Source organism: Aquila chrysaetos (assembly GCF_900496995.4).
Source record: "Aquila chrysaetos chrysaetos chromosome W unlocalized genomic scaffold, bAquChr1.4 W_unloc_3, whole genome shotgun sequence".
Lineage (NCBI taxonomy): Eukaryota > Metazoa > Chordata > Aves > Accipitriformes > Accipitridae > Aquila > Aquila chrysaetos.
Window position 1 is genome coordinate 446,477 of NW_024470323.1, and position 27,769 is coordinate 474,245.

The 27,769-nt window shown below is 37.5% G+C and overlaps 1 protein-coding gene across 1 annotated transcript in view; it reads left to right on the forward strand.

The window, feature by feature from the left end:
• LOC121232399 (adenomatous polyposis coli protein-like) overlaps window positions 1–27,769 on the forward strand; it is a 127,817-nt gene that overhangs the window by 87,302 nt on the left and 12,746 nt on the right. The window contains 9 exon segments of the mRNA XM_041121553.1: window positions 6,923–7,027; window positions 11,009–11,107; window positions 14,964–15,342; window positions 16,633–16,728; window positions 18,070–18,209; window positions 21,139–21,216; window positions 26,152–26,268; window positions 27,274–27,408; window positions 27,410–27,489. Of these exon segments, the coding sequence (XP_040977487.1) occupies window positions 6,923–7,027; window positions 11,009–11,107; window positions 14,964–15,342; window positions 16,633–16,728; window positions 18,070–18,209; window positions 21,139–21,216; window positions 26,152–26,268; window positions 27,274–27,408; window positions 27,410–27,489 (1,229 nt within the window).

The following is a 27,769-nucleotide window of genomic DNA, read 5'->3' on the forward strand; positions in this document are numbered from 1 at the left end:
TTGAGGTAATTTGCCTGCAAGTGATGCTACCTTCCAAATTCATGAGACTTCTAGTATACATTTTGTGAGATTTTCTTAAGGTTTGCAATCCACTATAGAGTTTCCAAAGATAGAATGTTTGGCTGTCAGGTACGAATCTAAAATTGCATTAAAAAAACCCAAACCCCACAACAATTTCTTAGCAAGTATTTAATATGGTGTTTTAATTTGCTATAGTGGTCCAGGCCTTTCTATCATAATATCTGTCATTTGAAATATGTGAAGTGTTTCCATTAGACAGTGTTGCTGCAGATAATTTATTCTGTTCAGAGATTGTTCTCAGCAAACTTTAAACTATTTTGATAAAGCACTCTGATGGATAGGAGTTCTCTTAATGATTTGACTTACAACATTTTTTTCTCCTTTATGACTTAACCATAACACAATGTTTTCAATCTTATGGTTTCTTGGTTTTGTTCATTGCATTATTCTCTTGATCTTACTACATTCTTTCTTACACCTGTATGTATATAGTTTTTGTATGTACTATGAAGTTATGGTGAAATAAACATTTTTTGGTATCTAAGAAAATAATAGTTTATCTGCAGTTTTCAACACAGAAAATAATAAGGCACAGGAATATTGTGAAGAAAAAAAAAGTCTTTTGCCTAAAACAACCATTATTCCTAATAAATACACAAGGAACTACTTTTGCAACTCATTTTTACAAAGTACTAAGTAAAATTATTTGTAATTGGTTATTATAGCAAAAAATAATCAAGGCCTACTATTCTTACAAATGTCACACCGAGAGATCTGTCTTTTTTCTACTAGTAAATACAGGGAAATTAACAACTGACAAGTGATAGTTCCTGTTTACTTTAAAAGCATTTAGAGCATAGTGACAAGATGGGGGGAGCCTATAATAGGCACTTGCAGTCTTTCACCATTTTGCTACAAAAGCAAACAAGCATACTCAGCAACTTCAAAACTTTGTCCCTTTTGTAGTGTGATGCTAGAATTCAGGAATGACAGAGGGGCTCTAAACCCAGATAATGCCTCCTGAGAATGAACACTTTTATAATTTAAAGGAACAACTACAGAGAAAGAGTTTTCTTCAGAAAGCAGAGAGAAAGGTAGATTGTAATAAGATTTACAGTATTTCAGTTTCACCAAGCCCTTGCAGATAAATCATGAGAAATAGTTTTCCTCCCTGCATCTAGCAATTTAACTTTGGCTTGAAAGATTCCGCTTTGGAGCTTTCAAAAGGCAAATTTAGAAAGAAAAAGGCCATTCATAGAATGAGCTTTCTTAGGAGAAAAAAAGGTACACTAAAGTATGAACATGGCCCATAGACTAAGCTCAAGGCAAGGCTTTTCAGAAACCAATTGTATTGGGTCTGGCTGGGATGGAGTTAACTTTCCCCATAGCAGCCCTCATAGTGCTGTGCTTTGTATTTGTAGCTAGAAAGGTGTTGATAACACATCCATGTTTTGGATACTGCTGAGTAGTGCTTGCACAGCATCAAGGCTGTCTCTCCAACCACCACCCCCTCCCACAAAGGCCAGTAGGCTATGGGTGGGCAAGAGGTTGGCAGGGAACATAGCTGGAACAGCTGACCCAAACTGACCAAAAGGATATTCCCTACCATATGACATCATGCTCAGCAATAAAAACTAAGAGAAAGGAGGAGGAATGGGGGGCATTCGTTATGAAGGTGTTTGTCTTCCAAAGCAACCACTGCGGGTACTGATGCCCTACTTCCCAGGAAGTGGCTGGACATCACCTGCTCATGGGAAGTAGAGAGTAAATCTTTTTGCTTTTCTTTGCTTCCATGTGTGGCCTTTGCTTTTCTTATTAAACTGCTTTTATCTCGACCCACAAGTTTTTCATCTTACTTTCTCCCTCAGTCCTGCTGAGGAGGGTGAGTGAGAGCGCAGCATGGTGGGCACCTGGCAGTCAGCCAAGGTCAACTCCCCCCCACCAATGTTAATATTTCTTGTGCACTTCACAGTCATCACATTGCATGTATGAGATTTTGTTATTCATCCATTTCAGGGATGTCGTGGTTTAACCCCAGCCAGCAACTAAGCACCACGCAGCCGCTCACTCACTCCCCCCCACCCAGTGGGATGGGGGAGAAAATCAGGAAAAGAAGTAAAACTCATGGGTTGAGATAGAGAACGGTTTAATAGAACAGAAAAGAAGAAACTAATGATGATAATGATAACACTAATAAAATGACAACAGTAATAATAAAAGGATTGGAATGTACAAATGATGCGCAGTACAATTGCTCACCACCCACTGATCGATGCCCAGTTAGTCCCCGAGTGGCGATTCCCCCCACCCCCACTCCCCCCAGTTTATATACTAGATGTGACGTCACATGGTATGGAATACCCCGTTGGCCACTTTGGGTCAGCTGTCCTGACTGTGTCCTGTGCCAACTTCTTGTGCCCCTCCAGCCTTCTTGTTGACTGGGCATGAGAAGCTGAAAAATCCTTGACTTCAGACTAAACATTACTTAGCAACAACTGAAAACATCAGTGTTATCAACATTCTTCACATACTGAACTCAAAACATAGCACTATACCAGCTACTAGGAAGACAATTAACTCTATCCCAGCTGAAACCAGGACAAGGGATGATTAAATGAGAACTTCTATAAGGCCACTTTATGCAAGAATACACAGCCAGCTTCTCAGATAACAGAATCATAGTTCACTCATTCTGCTTCACAGTTCTTCAAAAATCATGTCCCAGAATAGGTCATTCTGTTTGATATACTGGACCTGCATGCCATTCTCTAGATGCTGTATCACATGCAGAGATTACAGAGTCTGTTGTTGTTTACATTCTGTGGTTCTTTAGCTGATGTGGTTGATAGCTTATATATTTTCATCCACAGGTCCTACCTTCAGTGTTAAAAGACAATGCAAAGAAGGTGCATACTTGTAGTGGTTATGCTATCTTTATAACCACTAACTCACAGTCTGACAGAGATGAATATTAATTTATTTACTGTAACGTTATATATATTTTTTTGATAAGATATAAAATATATTTTAGTCATCCTTATGTGTATGTGTGTGTATAGAATAGAAGTAGAACAGTTGGAAGGGACCTACAACGATCATCTGGTCCAACTGCCTGACCAATTCAGGGCTGACCAAAAATTAAAGCATGTTTTTAAGGGTATTGTCCAAATGCCTCTCAAACACTGACAGGCATGGGGCATTGACTGCCTCTCTAGGAAGCCTGTTCCAGTGTTTGACCACTCTGTCGGTAAAGAAATGCTTCCTAATGTCAAGTCTGATCCTCCCCTGATGCAGCTTTGAACCATTCCCACACGTCCTGTCCCTGGATACCAGGGAGAAGAGATCAGCACCTTCCTCTCCACTTCCCCTCCTCAGGAAGCTGTAGAGAGCAATGAGGTCGCCCCTCAGCCTCCTTTTCTCCAAGCTAGACAAACCCAGAGTCCTTAGCCATTCCTCATAGGACATGCCTTCCAGCCCCTCTGGACACCTTCAAGGACCTTAACATCCTTCTTAAATTGTGGGGCCCAGAACTGCACACAATACTCAAGGTGAGGCCGCACCACCACTGCTAAATACAGCGGGATAATCACGTCTTTTGACCGGCTGGTTATGCTGTGTTTAATGCACCCCAGAATGCGGTTTGCCCTCTTGGCTGCCAGGGCACACTGCTGACTCCTATTGAGCCTGCTGTCAACCAGCACCCCCAGATCCCTTTCTGCAGGGCTGCTCCCCAGCCACTCCTCTCCCAATCTATACTTGTGCCTGGCGTTACTCCGTCCCAGGTGCAGAGTCTTGTTAAATTTCATGCCACCGATGATTGCCCAATGCTCCAGTCTATCAAGATCCCTCTGCAAGGCCTCTCGTCCCTCGAGAGAGTCAACAGCACCTCCCAGTTTGGTATCATCAGCAAACTTGCTAATGGTGCATTCAACTCCTGCCTCCAGATCGTTGATAAAAATATTGAACAGAACTGGCCCTAGAATTGAACCCTGAGGAACACCGCTGGTGACTGGTCACCAGCCAGATGTAGCCCCATTCTCTACAACCCTTTGAGCCCTGCCGTCCAGCCAGTTCTTCGCCCAGCGCACCGTGTACCTGCTCATCCCACAGTTGGACAACTTGTCCAGATGGACGCTGTGAGGGACAGTATCAAAAGCCTTACTAAAATCCAGAAAAACTACATCCACTGCCTTCCCTTCATCCACTAGGCGGGTGACCTTATCGTAGAAGGATACCAAATTAGTTAAACAGGACTTTCCCTTTGTGAACCCATGTTGACTGTGCCTGATGATTGCGTTGTCCTTTAAATGCCTTTCAGTAGCACCCAGTATGATATTCTCCATAATTTTTCCAGGTACTGAGGTTAGACTAACAGGTGTGTAGTTTCCTGGGTCTTCCCTCATGCCCTTCTTGTAAATTGGAGGACTCCCAAGATGAATAGAAGAAGCAGAAGAATCAGTTTTCAAGAAATACTAATTATCTGCTGGCTGTGTGTTATTGTTAACTCCTTTGGGTCGGTAGCTTCTCACTTCAAATTACTCTAGTAACGAAAGTGGTAAAAAGTCTTTTCTGTGAACTTGGAAGTTTCACATTCAAGCCCTGCTGATGACTCATGTGACAGTAAAGAATGTGCTTGTTTATGCATGTTGTGACTGCAAACATGCATTTAAGGTGGTGTGAACCCTGGTAGTAATGGTAAATAATTTCTTTGTAATTATAAATTAATTTGGGTGTTATGTTGACTACTTTTTGTCATGGCATACTTTTGAGAGCTTTTTCTCGAAATGGGAAGCCACCTTCTTTGTAAATAGCATGTAGTAAACAAAAAACTTATGTGACTGGGAAGAGAGGGACAGAGAATGTAAGAGAGAATGCTGCTTATGTTTTCAGGGAATGAAATAGATCCCTGTTTGTTCTCTAGATTCATCAAAACTATTTAATAAATTAGTCCCCCCCCACTCCTCAGGCCCCAAATCCGGAACTGTTCTTGGAAGAATAACATATAAATAGCATCAACTGGGCGACACAGTGATTCAGAGCCTTGCTAATGAACAGTTCAGCTTTTCGCATCTAGATACTTTGAATGCTACTTTCTTCATGGGATTAAAAATTGTTATCTAATGACTGTTTGGAAAGTTCTGTCCCGTGTTATATTGGAGGCGTAGATCTAGATTTTATGTCAAACTCATCACTTTACTCTACTCTACTCAAGATTGAAAGTACTTTGAGACAGGGAGAGTCCTTATACTGTATTCAGTGCATAGTACAACAGGGCTTATCTTGACTGGGTCCTGCTGTTGTATTGGGAAATAAAATTTCTTTAGTCATTTTATTAGCAGCAATAACAATATAATTTCATACACACTGATAGAGATGGTAAGTTTTAAAACTACAAATCAGGTTTAAAAGAATAACGACACTGTATCTCCCAAAATATTTTGAGAGTTTTGCCTTGTGGTTATTCATCTTCCATACATATCATATTAAGGAAAATGTTACTAATTATAAGTTTCAATTTTTTCATGTTATTAGTTTGTTTAATGTTCCTGTGTTCTTTGAAGTATCTTCTTCCATTACTTAAACTGTATAGATTTCATTTTTTAATGTTTATTTCTAAATTATTATTTCACATGTAGTTAATCAGTTAGTTACTGGTTTCTGAAATCCTGTTGGATGTTAAATGTTTTCTGGGTTTGAGACTAATGTTTTTATATGAATAAAAAAAAAAAAAGAGTGCATGCCAGTGGTACTGTATGAGTGCGTTCACCATTTTTTCAGGTAATGAAAGAAGTTTTAGTATATGTACGTTGAAGAGAAGTATGTTTCTGCTAGATATTACAGAGAAATTTGCATAAAGCAAGATGAAGCAGACTATGCTGTCATAGGCTGGACTGCTCATAAAAATTGTAAAGTCCCATAGAAATGGAATTTGATAAACCAAGTATAGTTATGCAAATGAAATGAGAGGGATACAAGAGAGTATTGTCTGTTATGGTAGTAGCCTCTGAGCCAGAAAAATGAGGCTTGGCATCAAAACTAATATTATAAGAACAATCCTGCTTTAGAGATAAGGTAATACCTTTTGAATTTCAGACTTCAAGCCAGTTCCAAGGACAGAACGGTTTATGTCATTCTGAAAAACTGGAACATTTTAAACAAATTAGTGGATGATGTTGGACACTTTACACAGTATTCTGCTCAGTTATTCTATTTGCTTTATTAAGGAAATATATAAAGCCCTATTTCTGGTGTTAATCTTGTGATCTCTCTGAGTGGATTTGACAACAGTTTAATTTTCATGTAGTTGTATCGAAAATTGGATTGCCTTAAGAAACTGGAACATGTGTCATTTGCATTCATTTTGATAAAATATGATTAGGTTGATCAGTAGCAGATTATTTAAATTTTATTTGCATCAAAGTGGTTACTCCTGCATTGTTTGTCATTAAAATGTAGAAAGATTCGTACTATATGTATACCCTTCTGTTCACCCAGAAAGTGTTTGTGTTTGAATGGAAATCTTAAACTGTGCTAGCCTTGTCTCCAAGTAAATGCACAGATCACATGACATTGCAGAGAAGACAGTTTTTTGCTCCAGTTCTGTTACGTTTCTGATAGTGATGTGAGCACAGCTGGTAGAGAATGGTGTTTCTGTGTCTCACAGCAAATCCTTTGTCTTGCGGGACTATAATCCTGAGAGGACATGCTTTGCTTTCATCTTGCAATTTTTCTAAAACACTCTGTCTCAGCTGTTAATTATTGAGGCTGAGTTATGAAATACAAAGCACTATTCAATGGTTTTGTGAAGATACAGCATTGATGCATTTATAGTTTAGAGAGCTTTGAATGTTAAAGTGTACTTCATTTCTGTATATAATTTCATACACTCTTGTATTAACAGAGGGCACCTCAAAGCAAGCATGATGTGGGTTCCCATGATACAGAGAGGCACAATGAAGGTCAAGGAACAGCAGAAATCAGCATAGCAACTACTGGTACTGGTCAGGTAAATTGATTATTTTCTATGTTGATAGTATAATTAAATACTTGAAATGTACAATGCTTATATCTTGGTATATACCTTATTGTGTTTATATGCTTGTTCATTTTAAAAATATTTACACTTTTCTTCATTCCATGTGGAAGTGAGAAAATTTCTTGTGTTTATTAGAAATAAATGTTTTAATAGGATGAAGTGTAAACATTCCATAATGCAAGGAGCCGTTTTCTTTTATTTAAATGATTAATGAGCCTAATACTAAGAAACAAATAAAAAGAATGACTATAGAAAATGTATTTTATTCTAGGTGAACTGTAATATTAGAAGTATGGTTTAATTATGGGAAATTGCTCAAAATTTCACTTGAGAAATTATCACTGAAATATCAGTGATTTTAAAAATGAAAATAATCAAATGGCAGGTTTATCTTTGATATTTTGTTAATACTATTTTAGATAAAGCTTTGAAACAGTATTATCAATGAGATAATCTTCTGGAAGTGTGCTGAAGGATTATATAAATGCTTTTAAATAATCTTTCATTGTCATTCCTTTTATTAGTGAAACACATTAGCACTGTATTTAGAGGGCTAAGATAAATTCTTCTTTATCTTTTTATATTAATATTTTTGCATGTTTGAGACCTCTTCAGCTAAAAATACTTTAATTCTTTATCATGCACTAATTAATGTTTGTTCACTTCATAATCTCCAACTGTAGCTGAGACATTCACATTAGTAATTTGGGCTCTTAAAACTTCATGCTATAAATTTGATCATTTAATTCATGTGTAAAATATTTGTGCTACTTTAGGGAAGTAGAATTATTTAAATCCTTCTAAAACTATCCTGTGCAAGGAGATTTATCAGAAAGAATATAAATTGTTGTTTGGCTTGAGTGTTTAATTTGATTTAACATTAAGCATAGCCCATACTTTTGCTTTTGAAAGATATTTGATCACCATTTTGAATTAAGTTCTCTCTGCTATATCTGAACAGTTGCTTGAGGCTTTCACTCTAATTCTTATGACAGCTTTATTGCTTGGGAAAAAAAATAATTCAGTGCTGCTTTGGGGCTGAAAGCATAATGTATTTAAATAATTGATGCATTGTGGCTGTATTTTCTTTCTTGATTGTATGAATACGGAGTTATTTTGGACAACAGATATTTTACAAAGAAGGAAGAAGGGATTCTCATATGCCTTGGCAGACATTATGCAAGTAGACAATTCATTCTTCATTTGAGGTTTTATGTTTAGTATTTGAACAATTTTGAACTTTGCCTTGTTAAAATATTTAAAACATTTGTATTCTTTCCTCCTGGAGGTTGATAGATCCAGGGCTCTGAATCTGTGTTCTAAGAGACATCTGAGGATTATTTACTCTTAGGGCAAGTCCAGAGACAGAAGGCTTAATAGATTGAGCATAGCATTTATTTCTGATAAACCAGCTCAATATACTTTGCTTCTTTGAGCAATCACTATTAAGTGGAGTGCAAAAAGTTTTAACTTAATAATTTGAGACTAATTGGTTTTGTAGTCATATGAGCAATGCTAATTGAAAATTTGCCAATTGAAGAAAGGATTTTTCAGGATTCAGCCATGTCCTTTTCTGTACCATCTTACAGCTATCTTCTCTTCTGTTCCGTTATGCTCACTATTCTGCCACTGTAGTGAAATTTATTTAAACATCTATTTTGCAAATTTTATAAAGGAATTCAATGAGGTATTCTATTTTATTAATAAAATATGCCACAAAATAGGGAACACAACCTGATTGACAGAGTAAATAGCAAGTATAGTACAACAAACAACAAGTGAAAGACAGGAAAGTATAAAAAGAGAAAACAAGACGAAGTAGAAGGATAAGAAAAGATTTTGAGAGAAGGTTCTACACAAGAAGGATCCATGTACATCCCTCTGTCTTTTTCCAGTTTCTCAGATGAATGGCTACACATTTCTTATACTTTTTTCAGATCAGTCTTTAGGAGCCAGTAAGAAAGGTAATTGCATTTAATTTGGTACTCCTGGCATCCTCAAAGTAGTAAGGCCAAAAATGATGGCTTTGAAGGAAATAGTTATTTGGATCAAAGTTGATACCATTTTTTAGAAACAATAGGAAAAGTATTCTATTTCTGTCTACACTACACTGGACTTTAATAGGTAGTGCTCCAAACTTGCATCTTTTTTTCCTTCTTGGATAAAATGAGCATATTGAACTTAAGAGTGGAGAATTTTGGCATGTACATATACAAAACCTGTAATCCTCTGAATGTAGTCTGAGGTCAAGATGATATTAATGGCTCAGTCAGTGTAAAAATCTCAGGGTTCTTTCCCATATTCATAGCACTGCAGATTATTAAAGTGAAATAATTTAGGAAGTCTAATATAGTTTTCATTCTAAGCTTTACGTTTTTCAAATTTTCCCATCCATAACAGCAAAAAGAAGTGCTTGTTTATATAGGAAATATATATTGGAATAAAATAATGTGTGAATTAAATCATTCTAGTTGTACTTATTTAGTATCCTATGTTAATACTTATTCTGGAATATGCATGAAATGTTCTGGATTCAAATGGAGAATGAAATGAGTCTGTTTAAATGTTCCAGTATGACTAGAATTTTTTTCTATTTTTTTTTATAATTTTTACCAGAAATTAGAAGTCAATAGTTTAAAAGACCTGTGTCTTTAAAATAGTATACATTATTTTGTACATGACTTTTTAAATGTCACTGATATGGTCCAGTAATATTTATGATTTTTGTAGGAGTTTGCTTCTGTGATTCCTTCATAGTTAGTGTTTAACAGTTAGAATATGAAGTAATTTTTCAGCTTCTGAAGTTTATTTTTTATTTGGGCTGTTTTGTTAAGATGACAAACATATGATTCCAGATAAATATTTATCATATTACTACCTATTTTGATCACAGTGGGTAACATATTCACCTAGGTATATATAAAAGGATTAAGAACTCTTAGGAAATTGTGTCTTCCTTCTATTAGAGCTGATACAGGAAAAAGTCACTTAATACAGTGATGCAGGCTTAGGACAATGGAATGTTGGGCAAACTTCAATATAAGGTGGCACTCAGCTCAATTTTGAGAGAAAATAAAGCTCACCCAGTACAGCAATAAAACAAACAGAACAGTTTTCCCTTAAATTGTATACTATTCAAATGTATTTTTAAGTGCCCCAAACTGAATGGAATCTTCTTGTGAGAGAGGGACATAGTAAAGGAAGCTTCACCGACAGGAAGCAGAGAAAAAGAAAGAACAAACACATACCCACACCCACACACACAACACCACCACTCCAAAGAGCATGAGAAGATAAAAGGCGGGGGAACGTAAGTACACAAAATAGATTAAAAAAGGGCAAAGATGTTAATAACTGGGTGTTGTTACAATAGGTAGAAACATGCTATCTACCATAGTTTCTAGAGAAACTACAGCAAATAATGTCAGCATTATTTTATAGCTTTTCATTAAAAAATAGAACAGATTCATCCACCTGTGATTTGCTTTTGATAAAGACAAGTTCAAGTAGGTTACTCCTTGTCAAGATGAATCTCTTTCCTTGTCAATTCCTGTATATCTGATGGTGTTCTGAAGGTAGTACAGGCTTATTCTTACTTACTATATAATCTGACCTAAAAGTAGAGGCTACTTTTTTCTCCCTCTGTAAAAATCATAATTCAGTTTGTTGCCAGGTCCAGTTCTCCTTTTTCTTGGTGAAAATAATTATAAAAGACTTCCATTGAAAATATAACTTCTTTGAGGTTGAATTTAGGGGAAAAATGGGTAATAAAACCCAGTTTAACAGTGACATCTAAGTTATGTCGGGGTGGGGGGACCTAACTTAACCAAAATACATGCTGACAGTTCATTATAAATATGATTTCATCATCCAAGGCTGAAACTGATTTAGGCAATAGTTGGTATTGCAGTTAGACTTTGTGTTATACTGAGTTGTTGTTTAAATTTTTAGGGTTCTGCTGCTCAAATGGACCATGAGACAGCCAGTGTTATGAACTCTAGTAATAACTATTCTGTTCCTCGCAGACTGACAAATCATCTGGGTACCAAGGTAACCGAAGATTACAAACCACAGGTCGCTAATGCTACATTTTTACTAATACAATAACCTCATTGTTTCTGCCAATAGCGCCAATACTAGCCAAATGATCAATAAGGAAAATTTGATTGCAAGAAATTATTTGAGTACCTAAAAAACTTGTGATGTTGATGCATAATCCATTATGAAAACTAACCCTTTTAAAAGCAGTTCTTGGAATACTTTACTGGAGTCTGAGTCCTCAAAACAGATGGCATTGCTAAGAAATTTAAATAATAAAAAAAAAAAGTTACGTAAGCCCTTTATGGTAATAAATGTCTGTTCATTGTCTCTACAGTAACTCAGATAATACAACATAGAATAATGAAGAATGGAAAATGCTTGTCATGACTAAAATATTTGAATTGAATAATCATTGAAAATAGGAAATGTGAAGGGACTTTGAGGAGATCACCTCATATATCTCCCAGTAATGCATTAACTTTATCAAAAGCATTCTTGACAGCATATGAAAGCTGTCTAACCTATTGGTAAAAGCTTTAATGATAAGTGATCTCTATCCATTTTTCAGTTTCTACTATTAAAATTTTTAATAACTAACCTAAGTCTCTTTAGCTGCAATTTCCTTTTTCTCAATGGAAATAGGAGGTACTCCTATTCCATCTTTTGAAGCAACCTTTTATATATCTGCAGTGTATTCTAAAAAGTTACTGAAAAAATAGAGATGAAGCTTGATATACAATAGAGAGTGTACTCAAGATATACAAGCAGCATGAAGAGAGGAAAAAAGGGCAAATCTGTAACACACAATTGAGTTCCATAAACCACTGAAGTTTATACTGTCTCTGGCATCAGCAGCAATATAGATACTATCAATGGGGTGCTGATCCCAGTCTTCTGGGAAGCCAGACCTTGACATAGTATTAAGTTACGTTGGACCTTAAAACAGTGTTATGTTGTAATTTCTGCCCTTCGTTGTATGTGTGCACCAAATGGAGGTGACATTAGTTAGAGTGTCTGTTTGCTACTTCCCATTATAAAGTGTAGAATTCCCAAAAGGTGCGGACAAGGGGAGACCCCTGAATGCAGAGAAAGGGACTGAGGGTAGAAGGAAAAAGACAAATAGGTCCATCTTAGTGTGCTGTGGGGTAAGAAAAGCTTGAAATTAATGCATGACAAGAAGGGAAAGCAGTAGAGATTTTAAGCATTTACAGATGCAAAAAGAGATGCCTCTGTGTGTAGTGTATATATAAAGAATATATGTATATATTTTAGAGTTTTTCCTGTACTATATGTGCCACAAACCTGGAGGCCAGATTTTGATGGCTTCTATAGCTTTATTCTCTGACAAAAACTTTATCTTCCAAATCTAAATAACTGTGGACTAAAGTTGCTGCTTAAAATGTCTGTCAAGAGGCATGCATAAAGCAGACTGAATTCACTCTCATTTAAGAATCCAAGTGGATTGTCTTAATACTGTATTTGATTTTTTTCCCAGACCAGGAAGTAAGGATCTACAAACCGGGATGCTATGCTGTCATAAAATTGGCTCCAAGAGTATTTCAGTGGATTTTGCATGTGATCATACAATTTTATAAATTTTAAGATTTCTATTGCTTCAGCAATTCTAGTATTTAGAAAAATTCATGTTAACAGACTTATTGCTTAGTCTACCCACCACTATCCATTTTTTTAATAACTCAGTATTTGTACTCATCTTCAGAGACATTAGAATAGTCTCTGAAGAAACCAAATAAAATAATTCATTGATCTGGTAACCAGTGCAAAAATGTAGTTATTATTAGAAAACTTTGTATAACAGTCTGCAAGTCTCATTTCTTCCTTAGTTGGTATATTTTAAAGAAATACACCCACTGCTACTTTGCAATTCCCTTTGATAATTTCTTTATGTTGTGCTATGATTTTGAAATTTGTGTATTCTTGGCTTTTGGAGTTTGGGGTTTCTAGATAGTATCTAATATTACCTTGTACATCATATTGTTCTACTAAAGGTTCACTAAAAGAACCAAACACATTTCTCAATCTAAAGCTATTACTGAAGAAAACAGAATGCAAAAGACAAATCAAATAGTGCATTGACCACTATATTATATGATAGCCAACGTAACCCCTCAAAAATTGCTATTTTTTAATTTGCAATTTGGTTGCTCTGAGTTAAATGTGTAATGCTGGCTTTTCATAACTTGATTTAGTTGGACAAATGCTTAGTACTTTATACTGTATATATTAAATGAGCATTTGTTTGCTCCATTGTTTTTATCCCTGTAAACTTGAAGAAAGTGTTAAATTAACTCTTCAATTTTGCATTAGCTGTAAATAATCTGGCCTATATGCAAATCATTCATCATAACAAATATTCATTGGTTAATTTGAAATAGTTTTAATGGAAAACATTAAATTATGTGTAAGATTTTTTTAGCACAATGTATGTTAAAAATTAATGTAAACAGTCTTATCTTGTCTGGAGTAACTGTATTTAATGCCATACATCAAATAATTTTTCACTGAAGAGCATCTTTTCATGAAAGTATGATTCATACAGAACATACTCTTCTGAGATAAAATTAATTTTAAATATATTCCTGCATTCCCAAACTAAAGCACTTCTTTCATTAGTATGTTTCTTTAATCCTTGCATGCAATGGAAAGTTAGAAGTCTTTGCCATTAGTCTTGCAGATTAATACAGTTAGATATAATTACCATTCTAGCCATTTAACCACTAAGTGAGATTTATTAAGATTATAAATAGTGAAGAACTAATAGTGCTTATTTAATTATTTAGAAGTAGTACAAAATTGGATGATGGATGGATTGAGAGCAGCCCCGCAGAGAAGGACTTGGGGATATGAGGTAGATGAAAAATTGGACATGAGCTGTCAATGTGTGCTTGCAGCCCAGAAAGCCAATCATATCCTGGGCTGTGTAAAAAGAAGCATGGCCAGCAGGTCGAGGGAGGTGACTCTCCCCCTCCACTCCACTCTCGTGAGATCCCACCTAGAGTATGGTATCCAGTTCTGGGGCCCACAGCACACACCCCTCTTTACTATGAGGGTGGTGAGGCACTGGAACAGGCTGCTCAGAGAAGCTGTGGATGCTGCCCCCCTGGAAGTGTTCAAAGCTTGGTTGGATGGGGCTTTGAGCAACCTGATCTAGTGGAAGGTGTCCCTGCCCATGGCAGGGGGGTTGGAACTAGATGATCTTTAAGGTCCCTTCCAACTCAAGCCATTGTATGATTCTATGAAAAAAAACATGGACCTGTTAGAGCCGATCCAGAGGAGGGCCACGAAAATGATCAGAGGGATGGAACACCTCTCCTATGAAGAAAGGCTGAGAGAGTTGGGGTTGTTCAGCCTGGAGAAGAGAAGGCTCCAGGGAGACCTTATTGCAGCCTTTCAGTACTTAAAGGGGGCTTATGAGAAAGACAAAGAGAGACTTTTTACCAGGACCTGTAGTGACAGGACAAGGGGCAACGATTTTAAACTGAAAGAGGGTAGATTCAAACTAGATATAAGGAAGAAATTTTTTACGAGGGTGGTGAGACACTGGAAGAGGTTGCCCAGCAAAGTTGTGGATGCCCCATCATTGGAAGTGTTCAAGGTCAGGTTGAACAGGGCTTTGAGCAACATGATCTAGTGAAAGACATCCCTGCCCATGGCAGGGGGGGGTTGGAACTAGATGGTCCCTTCCAACACAAACCATTCTATGGTTCTATGATTCTTTGAAATTCTTGCACCATTATATAAGTATATTTTCTTTTTTTGCTCATGCATGCTATTGAGAACCTTGTTTTAATTTGATATGTATTTTTTAAATGTAATTGTATTTTTAAAATCATTTTTCCTGCAGGTGGAAATGGTGTATTCATTATTGTCAATGCTTGGTACTCATGATAAAGATGACATGTCACGAACATTGCTAGCGATGTCTAGCTCCCAAGACAGCTGCATAGCTATGCGTCAGTCTGGATGTCTTCCTCTCCTCATCCAGCTTTTACATGGCAATGATAAAGACTCTGTGTTGTTAGGAAATTCCCGTGGTACTAAAGAGGCCCGTGCCAGAGCCGGCGCAGCACTGTATAACATCATTCACTCCCAGCCCAATGATAAGCGAGGCAGACGGGAAATCCGTGTGCTTCATCTCTTGGAACAAATCCGTGCTTACTGTGAAACGTGTTGGAAATGGCAGGAGCCACATGAAGAAGGCATGGACCAAGACAAAAACTCAGGTAGGTTCTGTAAACTGTATAAAGATGTTTAAAAGATTTTTTGAAAGCAGTGAATTTACAAAAAATTCAGCTTTAATCTTACTTCTTGTTGAATGTATGTAAGGTTTCTTTTATTTTTATATTTATTCATTATTTATGTATATTCAAGTTGAGGTAGTATCAGGAAATCGTATCTATTATAGATATGATATCTCATTTATAAACTTGTTCTTTAAATCATAGGCTTTGGTATGCTTTCCAGATATAATTCTACTGGTTTATACCTATAATCTACAAATTAAACATAAATTTCTACTCATTGCTATTTTACATTTGAATTAATAATGAAATATATCTAAATAAATAATACCAAATTGTTCTTCATTCAGATGCATTCAGAATATAAAAATTTCATCTAGGAAAGGGATAGAGGGCACAAATTAAATAGTGTCAGTCTATTCAGTATAATGTGAACTATTATTTAGAATGTGATACATAAGACATAGTTCAGTGTTAAAATACCAAAGAAGTGACAATTTAAGTGAATTGGAGTTTTCTCACATAACAGTTGGGTTTTTTTAAAAAAAAGATGTAACCTGGATTACTCAATAACTGCTTTTCTGAAGTAAGGGAGGATTAAAGTTGCCATTCTGTAAATATATGCTGTAGACATCTATATCAGAAGTACTACTGAAATCAGTGGGCTCTGTTTTGGATGTTGGATTTTACTGCAAGAATCATTTTGTAGAAGTGGGTCTCTGAATAAGATGTACCAATACAATTTGTGCTTTAGGGAAAGTCTAGCTCACAAAATTATGAACTTAAAAAGTTCTGTTATGAAACAAAGGACTTACTTAACCATTCATAAGGACATAACACCCAAAGAAACAGCTTCACCTTAGGTGTTGTATTTAATGCTACCAGAAAATTTAAACTTACTGATTTGTTTCACTAAGATTATTATTTTTCAAAATTAGATTTTTTTTTACTTGAAGTCATATTTTTTACTTAATACATACATTCAGAATTCTCCCTAAATTCTTTTCCATAAAGAGTCTTTTCAGCTTCAAGTATATTTCTAGTACATATATGTAATCCTGGTTGTATGTGCACATATTCAACCCTCTGTGTACTCACATTTATTACTAATGCTCTTAATTAACTGTCTGTTCTTGAGTTACTGGGAAGACACAAACCCTGAAAAAAACCTGCACTTTATTTATTTTAAGATTACATTCTCTTTGGAAAGCTTATGATCTAGACAAAATTATACACCGAAGAAATACTAATAGTTACCTATTTCCTGATCAGTGCCAGCTCCAGTTGATCATCAAATCTGTCCTGCAGTGTGTGTTTTGATGAAACTTTCATTTGATGAAGAACACAGGCATGCCATGAATGAGCTTGGTAAGACTAAATGTGTTTCTCTAACTTCCTTTGAGATGCTTCCTGAAAATGCAGACATTCCTTTCTTGTATACTTCACTGAATATGTGGCACTTTTTTTTAACCACTAGTTTAAACTCTGATTGATGCAGTTTAAATGAACTTATAGCTAGACTATTTCCTAGTGGATTGGTTGTTATGCAAGTTACTCTTATATCTGGCATGAGCTGTGATTTTTGGAAGAGTATTCGTATCCTGGAAATACTTGCAATTTTAGAAGTATTGGACTTATAATGGAGACTACTTTCTGAGGTTTTTTTGCGTCATGAGTTAAACATATTGGTTCCTGTATAACAGCTTGAATGCTTTAGTCTATCTTCAGTGAATTCTGTGCATGCAAGTTTCCTTAATTTGCCACTTTTCATTAACAATGAAAAAATTATATGTATTTGTGGGAGAATTTGTGGGAGAAATTGTGGGAGGATGAAGGAAACTGCACAAGGCACAACTGTTGTTGTAAGTTTACTAACTGCACAAAGGCACAATTATTATGAGCTTGCTGAAGAATGCAGAAAAAGTAGAACAAGGTCGGGCGTACGTGACTGATAACAGGAGGGCGATGTGACTGAAGACAGTGCAAGACAGCATGCAGGTGGAGGAAACTATTCGCGTGATTAGAAGACTTTATCCAATTAGACTATTGTTTAAGCGCATGAACGGCACATGTTAACCAATCAACAAATGGCTTATGTGAGAGTAGATACTAGAAACATATATAACCGAGTGTTGCGCAGTTAATAAACAGAGAAATCGTTTGATCCAGAGTATCTGTGTTGGTCTGTTTTCTCCCCAGGGCGAGTCCCTGGCGATGTGTTGTTTTCCCTAGATTGTCGCAGCAGAGAAAGTGCAACAGTATTTTTTCTGGGATAATAAGATTCAGTAATAATAATTATTAAATTAATAATTATCAGATTTACTGAATAACCTTTTATGTAATTGGTGTGAGTTCATCAGTCAAATGTGATTTTGACTGGGTGGAATTAAAAGATGGGTGTGCTTCTTACCTCTTCATAAATGCTTCTGTTCTCATCTTCCCCCAAAATCTCAACATGCTACCATACCTTTCAGCTTGTACTAAGCACACAATTCAAGATCCAGTCAATATTTAACAGTGTATTTAAGAAATTATTATTTACCTTTCTGAGCCTTTTGGTTTTCAGATGTTTGAAATGTATTCTGTACATATGAATGCAATTTACTCCTTGATGTGTGTATGCTGTATTCTTGATATTAGGATTGAAATTTAGTAGTAGTAGTAGTATTGTTTATTATTATTCATTTTATTATTTATTTACTTTTAAAGGAGGTTTGCAGGCCATTGCAGAACTGTTGCAAGTGGATTGTGAAATGTATGGACTTACAAATGACCACTATAGTGTTACATTAAGGAGGTATGCTGGAATGGCTCTGACAAACTTGACTTTTGGAGATGTGGCAAACAAGGTAAAAATAGAATTTCAAACATACAATAATTTCAGTTCATAACTGTGTTTGACTTTTAGTTCTCAGGTGATGAAAATCTCTGGGATAGGATATTGCATTTCTGGGATAGAATATTGCATTTTGGCTTGACACAGAAATTCCCCCAAAACTTTGCCATTCCATCCTGTTCCTAACACAGAGCACAAAGTGAATGTTATATCATAAAAGTATAGTATCAGCTTTTGTATTAAATTAAGTTACTTCTATTTTGTCACTGAAAATAAAAATTTTATCTATTGGCTTTATTTTTGTGTAAACAATACACTAGATCTTTCCATAATGTACCAATGATTATGGATAATAGATTTTTCTGAGGATTTTGATCTAAACTTGTTAATTTAGTCAAATTTTGTAAAGTTATCACTTATTTACTAATATTATTAGTGTCGTGGTTTAACCCCAGCCAGCAACTAAGCACCACGCAGCTGCTCACTCACTCCCCCCCACCCAGTGGGATGGGGGAGAGAATCGGGGAAAAAAAAAGTAAAAGTTGTGGGTTGAGATAAGAACAGTTTAATAGAACGAAAAAGAAGAAACTAATAATGATAATGATAACAATACTAAAATGACAATAATAATAATAAAAGGATTGGAATATACAAGTGATGCACAATGCAATTGCTCACTACCCACTGACTGACACCCAGTTAGTTCCTGAGCGGCAATTTCCCCCAGCCTCAGTCCCCCCGGTTTATGTACTAGATGTGACGTCACATGGTATGGAATACCCCTTTGGCCAGTTTGGGTCAGCTGCCCTGGCTGTGTCCTGTGCCAACTTCTTGTGCCCCTCCAGCCTTCTTGCTGGCTGGGCATCAGAAGCTGAAAAATCCTTGACTTCAGACTAAACATTACTTGGCAACAACTGAAAACATCAGTGTTATCAACATTCTTCTCATACTGAACTCAAAAACATAGCACTATACCAGCTACTAGGAAGACAATTAACTTTATCCCAGCTGAAACCAGGACAATTAGTCTGACAAATTTTTGCAAAGCTCTTCAGCCTGGATACTCTTAAATGTTTGGAGCATGTCTGGCTCATAATGGGTGCTATTTCAAATGACTGGAGAAAATAGATTCCCTAATTTCTACCAAGGACTTTGCTTTCAAAAGATACAAAGTTTTAATAATTTCTTGCCCCAGAGTTTTCCAAGACATGGATATTCAAATAACTTCATTCTGACAAGACTTTTATCTTTCTACTTTAATGGAAGACACTTCAAGAGTGAATGAAAATTCCATCCCAACAAGCAGTAACTCAAGCAAAAATACCAGGAGTCCTGCATGGATGAACAAAATAGCTCCTGACATAACTCAGATATGAAAAGGAAGTATACAGAAGGTGGAAGCGGAGACAGTTAACCTGAGAGGAATATAGAGACACTGTCTGAGCTTGCAGAGACATGGTTAGGAAAGCCAAAGCCTACCTGGAGTTGAATCTGGTGAGGGATGTCAAAGGCAACAAGAAGGGCTTCTATAAGTACATAGGCGACAAAAGGAAGACTAGGGAAAATGTGGCCCTACTGCTGAAGGAGACGGGAACCTGGTGACACAGATCATCATAGAGAAGCTGATGAAGTATGGGCTGGATGAGCAGACAGTGAGGTGGACTGAGAACTGGCTGAACAGCCAGGCCCAGAGGGTGTTGATCAGTGGCACGAAGTCTAGTTGTAGGTCAGTAACTAGTGGTGTACTCCTGTTCTGCACTGGGCGGGGGGCTGGGACTGTTTAGCCTGGAGAAGAGAAGGCTCAGGGGGGTTCTCATCCATGTATATAAATACCTGAAGGGAGGGTGCAAAGAAGACAGAGCCAGGCTCTTTTCAGTGGTGCCCAGGGACAGGATAAGAGGCAATGGGCACAAACTGAAACAGAGGAGATTCCATCTGAACATCAGGAAATACTTTTTCACTGTGAGGGTGACCGAGCACTGGAACAGGTTGCCCAGAGAGGTTGTGGATTCTCTCTCCTTGGAGATATTCAAAAGCCATCTGGACATGGTCTTGGGCAACCTGCTCCAGGTGGCACTGCTTGAGCAGGGGGATTGGACCACATATCTTCCAGAGGTCCCTTCCAACCTCAACTGTTCTGTGATTCTGCAAAAATAAAACCAGATTTCATACTACTCACTTTTTACTTGCAGTTTTAAACAGAGTGAAACAAATCCCTCCTACAAATGAAGTGCTTCACAAAATACTGCCTCTTAAAATCATCTGATTAGTAATTGCTGCAAGGCTGCAGTTACTGGGTTTATAGCACAAACTAAACTATTCAGTGATGTAAATGTATGTGTTATCCAGCTAATGACTAATGCATTTCTAACATACTTTTGTTTTTGAAGAATTTTCAATTGTGCTTTGTCACAACCATTTTCTAATGTATGCCTTACAGTTTTTCAATTACTAGTGTATTCTTAAAAAGTAATTTGGTCTTCAGAAGTCAGGAATGTTGTTGTATTTGTGTCAGTTTTAAATTGTCATATTACTTTTCATATTATGCATATTTGAAAGAAAAAGTATGACTGTGAGACTCAATAGACATCAGGTAACAACACATTGCCAACTTACAGGTGAGTGTCCAGTTTCATATCCGGGACATAGTGAAGAAGGCTTCTAAACTATTAGTGTTCCAGATTTGGTCCTAGACTTGTTGTCAAAAGTATAAAATTTAGCACAATTTCACCACTTATGTATTTTCCTGAATAGAAACTGATATTTATGCTTAACATTTTAATAATTGTAGATCAAATATCTGTTATTGGAAACATTTTACTAAGCTTTTTTGAACTTCAGAGATGAATAGCTTAAAATATCAAAGAATTATGCACAATCAAGCCACCTAATGTGTCATTTAATACTCTATTTATTTTCTTTTTTCACCTGATTTCTAACAGGCTACATTATGTTCTATGAAGGACTGTATGAGAGCTCTTGTAGCCCAACTGAAGTCTGAAAGTGAAGACTTGCAGCAGGTACTTCCTTCTGAGATTAAATATTTCCTTGGCTTGCACATTTCCATCATCTTGCATGTCTTCAATTTCATTGAGTTGTATTAAAATGTTGTATTTCTACTCTCCTTTCTTTTCACTCATTTGGCCTCTCCATGAATTATTTTTATGCTTGAATTTGTATCTTCTTTCATGACAGCTGGCTGAATATGAGCCAGCAGCGTGCCCAGGTGGCCAAGGTGGCCAATAGCATCCTGGCTTGTATCAGAAATAGTGTGGCCAGCAGGAGCAGGGAAGTGATTGTTCCCCTGTACTCAGCACTGGTGAGACTGCACCTCGAGTGCTGTGTTCAGTTTTGGGCCCCTCACTACAGGAAAGACACTGAGGTGCTGGAGCGTGTCCAGAGAAGGGCAATGAAGCTGGTGAAGGGCCTAGAGAACAAGTCTTATGAGGAGCAGCTGAGGGAACTGGGGTTGTTTAGTCTGGAGAAAAGGAGGCTGAGGGGAGACCTTATCGCTCTCTGCAACTACCTGAAAGGAGGTTGTAGTGAGGTGGGTCTCGGTCTCTTCTCCCAAGTAACAAGTGATAGGATGAGAGGAAATGGCCTCCAGTTGTGCCAGGGGAGGTTTAGATTGGACATTAGGAAAAATTTCTTTACTGAAAGGGTTGTCAAGCATTGGAACAGGCTGCCCAGGGAAGTGGTTGAGTCACTATCCCTGGGGGTATTTAAAAGATGTGTAGATGTGGTGCTTAGGGACATGGTTTAGTGGTGGACCGGGTAGTGTTAGGTTAGCGGTTGGAAATGATTCTATGATTCTATGATGCTATGTTTCTATGATTTCTGGTGCTCTGTTCATAGAGTGCTTTCTCTTTTTTTAATTAGGCTCTTTGAAATGTTCCATCCTTCCCAGTCTGATTCTCTTTTTTTCATACTCATTCTTATGTTGTCTTGTCAGCATTAACTTTAATGCAAAGTTTGTACCTGTATTTGTTCTGTAAATTATGAAGTACAACTTTGTGGTTATAAAAATGCTTAACTCTGGGTCAAATTGTTTTCTCACCAAAGTATATATATAATCAGCTATAAAACTCACTTTTATGACCCTGATCTGTTAGTGGAAGTCCAGTTTTCAAGATAAATTCGAGCAATCTGAGATTCACTGATTTAGTTTACTAGTGATAATGCTAATGGACTAGGATTACCCTGAGGGTTAATGGAGTATTGTGGCATCTGAGGCTCCTCCTACACTAGCAGCAAATAAATAATAGACTAATAACAGTAGAGGAAGCTCTACTCCAGAGGAGAATCTGTATGACACTTTATAAGGTTGTTCTCTTAGTACATATATACCCACTTCTTACACCAGCACCTCCTAGAGAAACTTTGTTCAAGTGTCAGCAAAGTGTTTGGTGTTAAACCAGCATGTGTCTTCTAGTGTCTCATGCTGTGTAAAGAAAAATATTCTGTAAATAAGCAGTCTTTTCTTAAATCTTATAAAGTGCTTAGGGTGGTCCTGAGAGTTGAGAGCACAGAACTGTTCTTCGGTGGTGTGGAAGTTAAAATTAAATATGAAATTATAATCCACTTGAATAAATAGATAATGTAAACAAATCAGAATAGCTTTTGGAAAGGGAAAACCCTGTTTTCCTTGCAGTTTGAGTGAATCATCAGAAAATAGATAAAAGAACAATTTTAAGTAAAATTGACTTTCTATCTTAAGACACTGTTGACAAAAAGAATTTCCCCACTAGTTGAGAAGCTAAGTAACTATGGTTGACAAAATAGTTAAAATTACAATAAAGGATACTGGGTACAATCTCTGATTTGTTATTAGGATGGATATTAAGTATATATAGTACTCTCGAAAAGGCAGTCAACTGCGGGGTGCCAGTGTTGTATAATTATTTAGATTTATCAAGATTAAAGAGGACTGTGAGGAAGCACAGGCAATTCATTATTTAAATGGAAAGTACTGTATGCTGGAAGAAGTAAATGCAACCATTCATACACATTACTACTTTTCTGAATGGTTGCAGTTCATTTAAAACAAGAGTTTGAAATCACTGTAGTGACAAGTCAACAAAAGCATCTGCTCAATATGCAGCAAGTGTTTAAAAAGCAAAGAATAATTTGCAATAGATAGAATATTTTGTTTTATTTCTGATCAGCTAATGATCAGAAAAATGCAGAAAAGATTTGAGATAGGTAAAATAAGTTATTTTAAACATTGAAAGATGTTTATATTGAAAAACTATTATAAGTATTGAAAGACAGACTGTTTTGGTTGTAAGCAAATGAGGACATGAGAGAGGTAAAACAACATAAGGAATGATGTAACACAGGTAAATTGTGCCAGTTACTCATTTTTATCATTGAAATAAAACCCAACAAATTTAAATTAACCATTAAATGTCAAGACCAATAGTTCAGTAATATTTTTAAAAACTTTGTTAGGGAGGGCCAATTCCAGTATCCCAACAGAGGCGAGGCTGTTGCAGCTCCATTGCCCCCAGATCCAACCAGTAGTGGGGCTAAAAATGTATTCCCAGTAGGCACACACACACAGAGGACACATATACACCACATATGTACGTAGGTACGTGGCTGGCCACAAAGATAACAGACGGACACACAGAGCACTCTCACAATCACAGCAACAGCCTTATCCTGCTCCCCTGTCTGGCTGAGCAGGATGGAGATCCAGTAGTGAGAATATATATATGCATATGTGCAAGGTGGATCCCTCCCGCAGCTGGGCTCAGACACTCACTCTGCCCAGTAGCTGGCTCCTGGATCCCAGTCTCCCCAGTTGCTGGCACCTGGACATAGGAGCCCTTGAGACCAAAGCCCTACTTCAGTTGCTGGTACAGACCGTCTCTCTCTCGTGCGCACACACACACACAGAGCTGGCCAGGACTTTCCAAGTCCCAATAGCTGACCCCCCCTGTGCTCTTGCCCCTAGAGACAGACAGGTGCTCTCACACACAGAACTGGCCCTTAGAGACCCACTCACCCCCTTGCTCCCAGGCCACTTCACCTATTCACCAGCTAGTCCATCTTGATATTTGCTAGTGCTCACACCCTCACTTGCACACTTGCACTCACTCCTGTTACTGTCACCACAGACACATGGGCCCCTATGACCCTCACCCAGGGCATTAGAAAGTTAGAGTTAGTAAGGAATTTAATAAGAAGATAGGAAGATGCAGGAAGAAGATGCATAAGAGAGATCAAGTGCAGGGTGTAGCCAGACAAGCATACCGACCAGCAAACTATTTATATGAGTCCAGCCCCTCTTATCCCATCATTTCTCTATTTTCCTACACTTGTTTCTCCCCAAATCACCTAGATCTCTCCTTTTCCCCTCCTTTGGTTCCTCCTCTAAACATCCCATAATAAGTCCTGTGCAATCCTGAAATGCTCTTCCCTTGCATCCCATAATGCGTCCTTTACCCCAGGGCAGTAACTCCTCAGTCTGAAAGGTGCTTCCGAGAGTGCTTACCTTGATGGGTTTCACACCTGGATAACGGGGCTGATGGCTCTCCTGGGACAGCCTTGGGAGTGTCCTGGACAGGAGGGCCCTTCCTCCGAGTCCTTAATTTGGGTTCCTGTCTGCCACTGTGCATCCCTGTGCTTCTGCAGAGGGGCCTGTGATGGGCTGCTGGCTCCTGTGATGGGCCTGGGAGGAGCTGGGGCAGGGTATTATTTGGGTCCCCCACCTGCCATTGCCTCTCTGAGCATCTTTGTGGGTGTGCAGATGAGGTTTTATCACATAACCTAACAAGGTTATACACTTTTGTGATAATGAGAAACATCCATAGATGACAGTATTCTATCAAATATATTTTTATAAGGGATTTACATGCTTACAGCTGCCCATAAATGGATGGAGTTAAATATTTAATGACTGTCCACTGTCTTGACAGTTGCACTTTACTTTGAAGCATCTCAGTCTAGCTGTTGCCAAGGACAAGAACCTAGACTGAATGGCTACCCATCTTTGATGGATAACTATTCTGATTATAAAAGACACAGTGTATTCATAGAGCTTGATAAACATTAATAAAGGTAATCATACCATGCCTCTGAGGGACAGGTTAGTATGATTGTCCTATTTTACAAGTGGAAAAGCTGAGGAAAAAGATTATATAAATCTCTCTCCTGAGACTGCATAATAAGTCTACAGCAGACATCAGAGTAGAGCACAAATCTGAGGTTTTGGTCCAGTTTTTCAGCCAGTGTGGAAAGCAGGGAACCTGCTTTCAAATCTTTATTTATTTTATACACAAAAGCCAGTACCTTTGATCAAACTTAATACTGAAATCTTAGGACAGTCTAGCTGGCAATAGAACAAAAAGTGAATTTCAGCATGTCCTGGGTTCAGCTGGGATAGAGTTAATTTTTACAGGAACCTGGGAGGTGGGGGGGGGGCATAGCCGGGGCAGCTGACCTGAACTAGCCAAGGAGCTATTCCATACCATGTGACATCATGCTCAGTATATACATGGGGAGTGGGCCGGGGGGAGGGGGCTCCTGCTCTCGACTTTCGGTGGGGGAAGTGGCGGAGCGTCGGGTCCCGGGTGGTGAGCAGTTGCACTGTGCATCACTCTTTTCTGTATACTCTTTCATTAGTACCGTCGTTGTTGTTGTAACTTTTTTTGCGTTGTCCCAGTAAACTGCCCTTATCCCAACCCTCGAGGTTCCAGTTTTTTTTCTTTTCTCTCCTCCGTCTCCCCCCTATCCCACCGGAGGGGGCGGGAGGAGTGAGCGAGCGGCTGCGTGGTCCTTTGTTACCGGCTGGGCTGAAACCACGACACAGCAAAAAAGCTAGTTCAGCAGCTGAACATTGCCACTGTTAATGAATAATATAGTGTTCCAGAAATCCAGGAAGAAATGCTGATAACCTACTAAAGGAGTAGCTATTTTGAGATACGTTATTTTTCTTTCATGTTTTGCAGGTCATTGCAAGTGTTTTGAGGAACTTGTCCTGGCGAGCAGATGTAAACAGTAAAAAGACTCTACGTGAAGTTGGAAGTGTGAAAGCATTGATGGAATGTGCTTTAGAAGTTAAGAAGGTATCATATATAAATGATTATGAGCTAAATTTTGGAGAGATTGCATTAATTTTACACAAAATACAAATATTGTTATCCTTTTTTGACATAAGCAGTTAGTCAAATACTTGCTGTGTTTCAGGTACTTTCCTTTGAAGAAGAGAATTGCTTTGAGTTAACTGGGCAGCAGATCACAACGTATCAATGACATCTGAGAACTACTAGTGTTTCTGTAATTTTATTTACAAGGGTTGATAGCTTTCACTCTTCAGTTTCATGAGCTGTGCTGTTCCAATAGCCTTTTTTATAATTTTGCAGTTTTAATAAAACCATCTTCTGATTTTGTGAATTTGTCATTCTAGAGATGTCTACTTGATATCCCAACAGGATTATATTCCATCCCAGTGTCCCCTGCCAGCTAATCTACAAACTTTTTACTGTTATGGCAGCTGACAAGTATTGTGGTGCATATTTCTGAAACTTTCTGGCAAGCAATAGCAAATCCATAGCTGAGGAAAGGAGAGAGAAGCAAACAAAAGTAGTTATGTGTGCACCACTGCTTGCCTCTAGTTTATCAGCACAGAAAGCAGAGCCTTAAACACACTTAATTCTCATTTGTGAAAAAAAGCTACAGAAATAGTGGCATATGCAGTAAAACAGAAAGCAAAACATTGGTCATCAACATACAACACAGTAGAGGTTTCATGCCAATCAAAAATCAAAATCTGCAGTGAACTGGAAAGAAGCTAAATTCCATGGTCAATGAATTCTGTTATTTGCAAATCTGGATTAGAATAAGTGAGGCAGTTTGTGTCTCTGAGCTGTATTCTTAGACTGTGTGCAGGTTCAGCAGGAATTATTTCTTTAGGTTATTCTTGGTTCACATTTCCAAAGCTATCTTTGCATCCATGAGAGCTAGAAAAACAAGTTTGTCACTACCTCCTTTGAAGCTAATTTACATACTTCTGAGGGCTTATGATCAATAGTTGAAAACTCTCTAATTCTGTCATTTTATTCTTCTCCTAGGAATCCACCCTAAAAAGCGTTTTGAGTGCCTTATGGAATTTGTCAGCACACTGTACTGAGAACAAAGGTGATATATGTGCTGTTGATGGTGCTCTTGCATTTCTAGTTGGTACCCTGACATACCGGAGCCAAACAAAACACTTTAGCCATTATAGAAAGTGGAGGAGGAATATTAAGAAATGTTTCTAGCTTAATTGCTACTAATGAGGAACACAGGTGAATATACATTCTATTTTTCTGAGAATCAGTAGTGGTACCAAAAGTATATTGAATAGTTTGTATGACCAAGTCTTAATATGAATGCATGTTTTAAGTATAGTAATTAAGCATTCATTTTTTAATGGATTTGATAAGGCAAGTATTTAATTTAGATAACAGGAATATGCAAAAGGATTAATATATCTGCTGCTTGTTAAATGATGAATTGTACTAAAAGCTTTTCCTGGAAAGAGAGAGGAAATTCATAAGTTATTATCAGCCATAGGAAACCACCTGG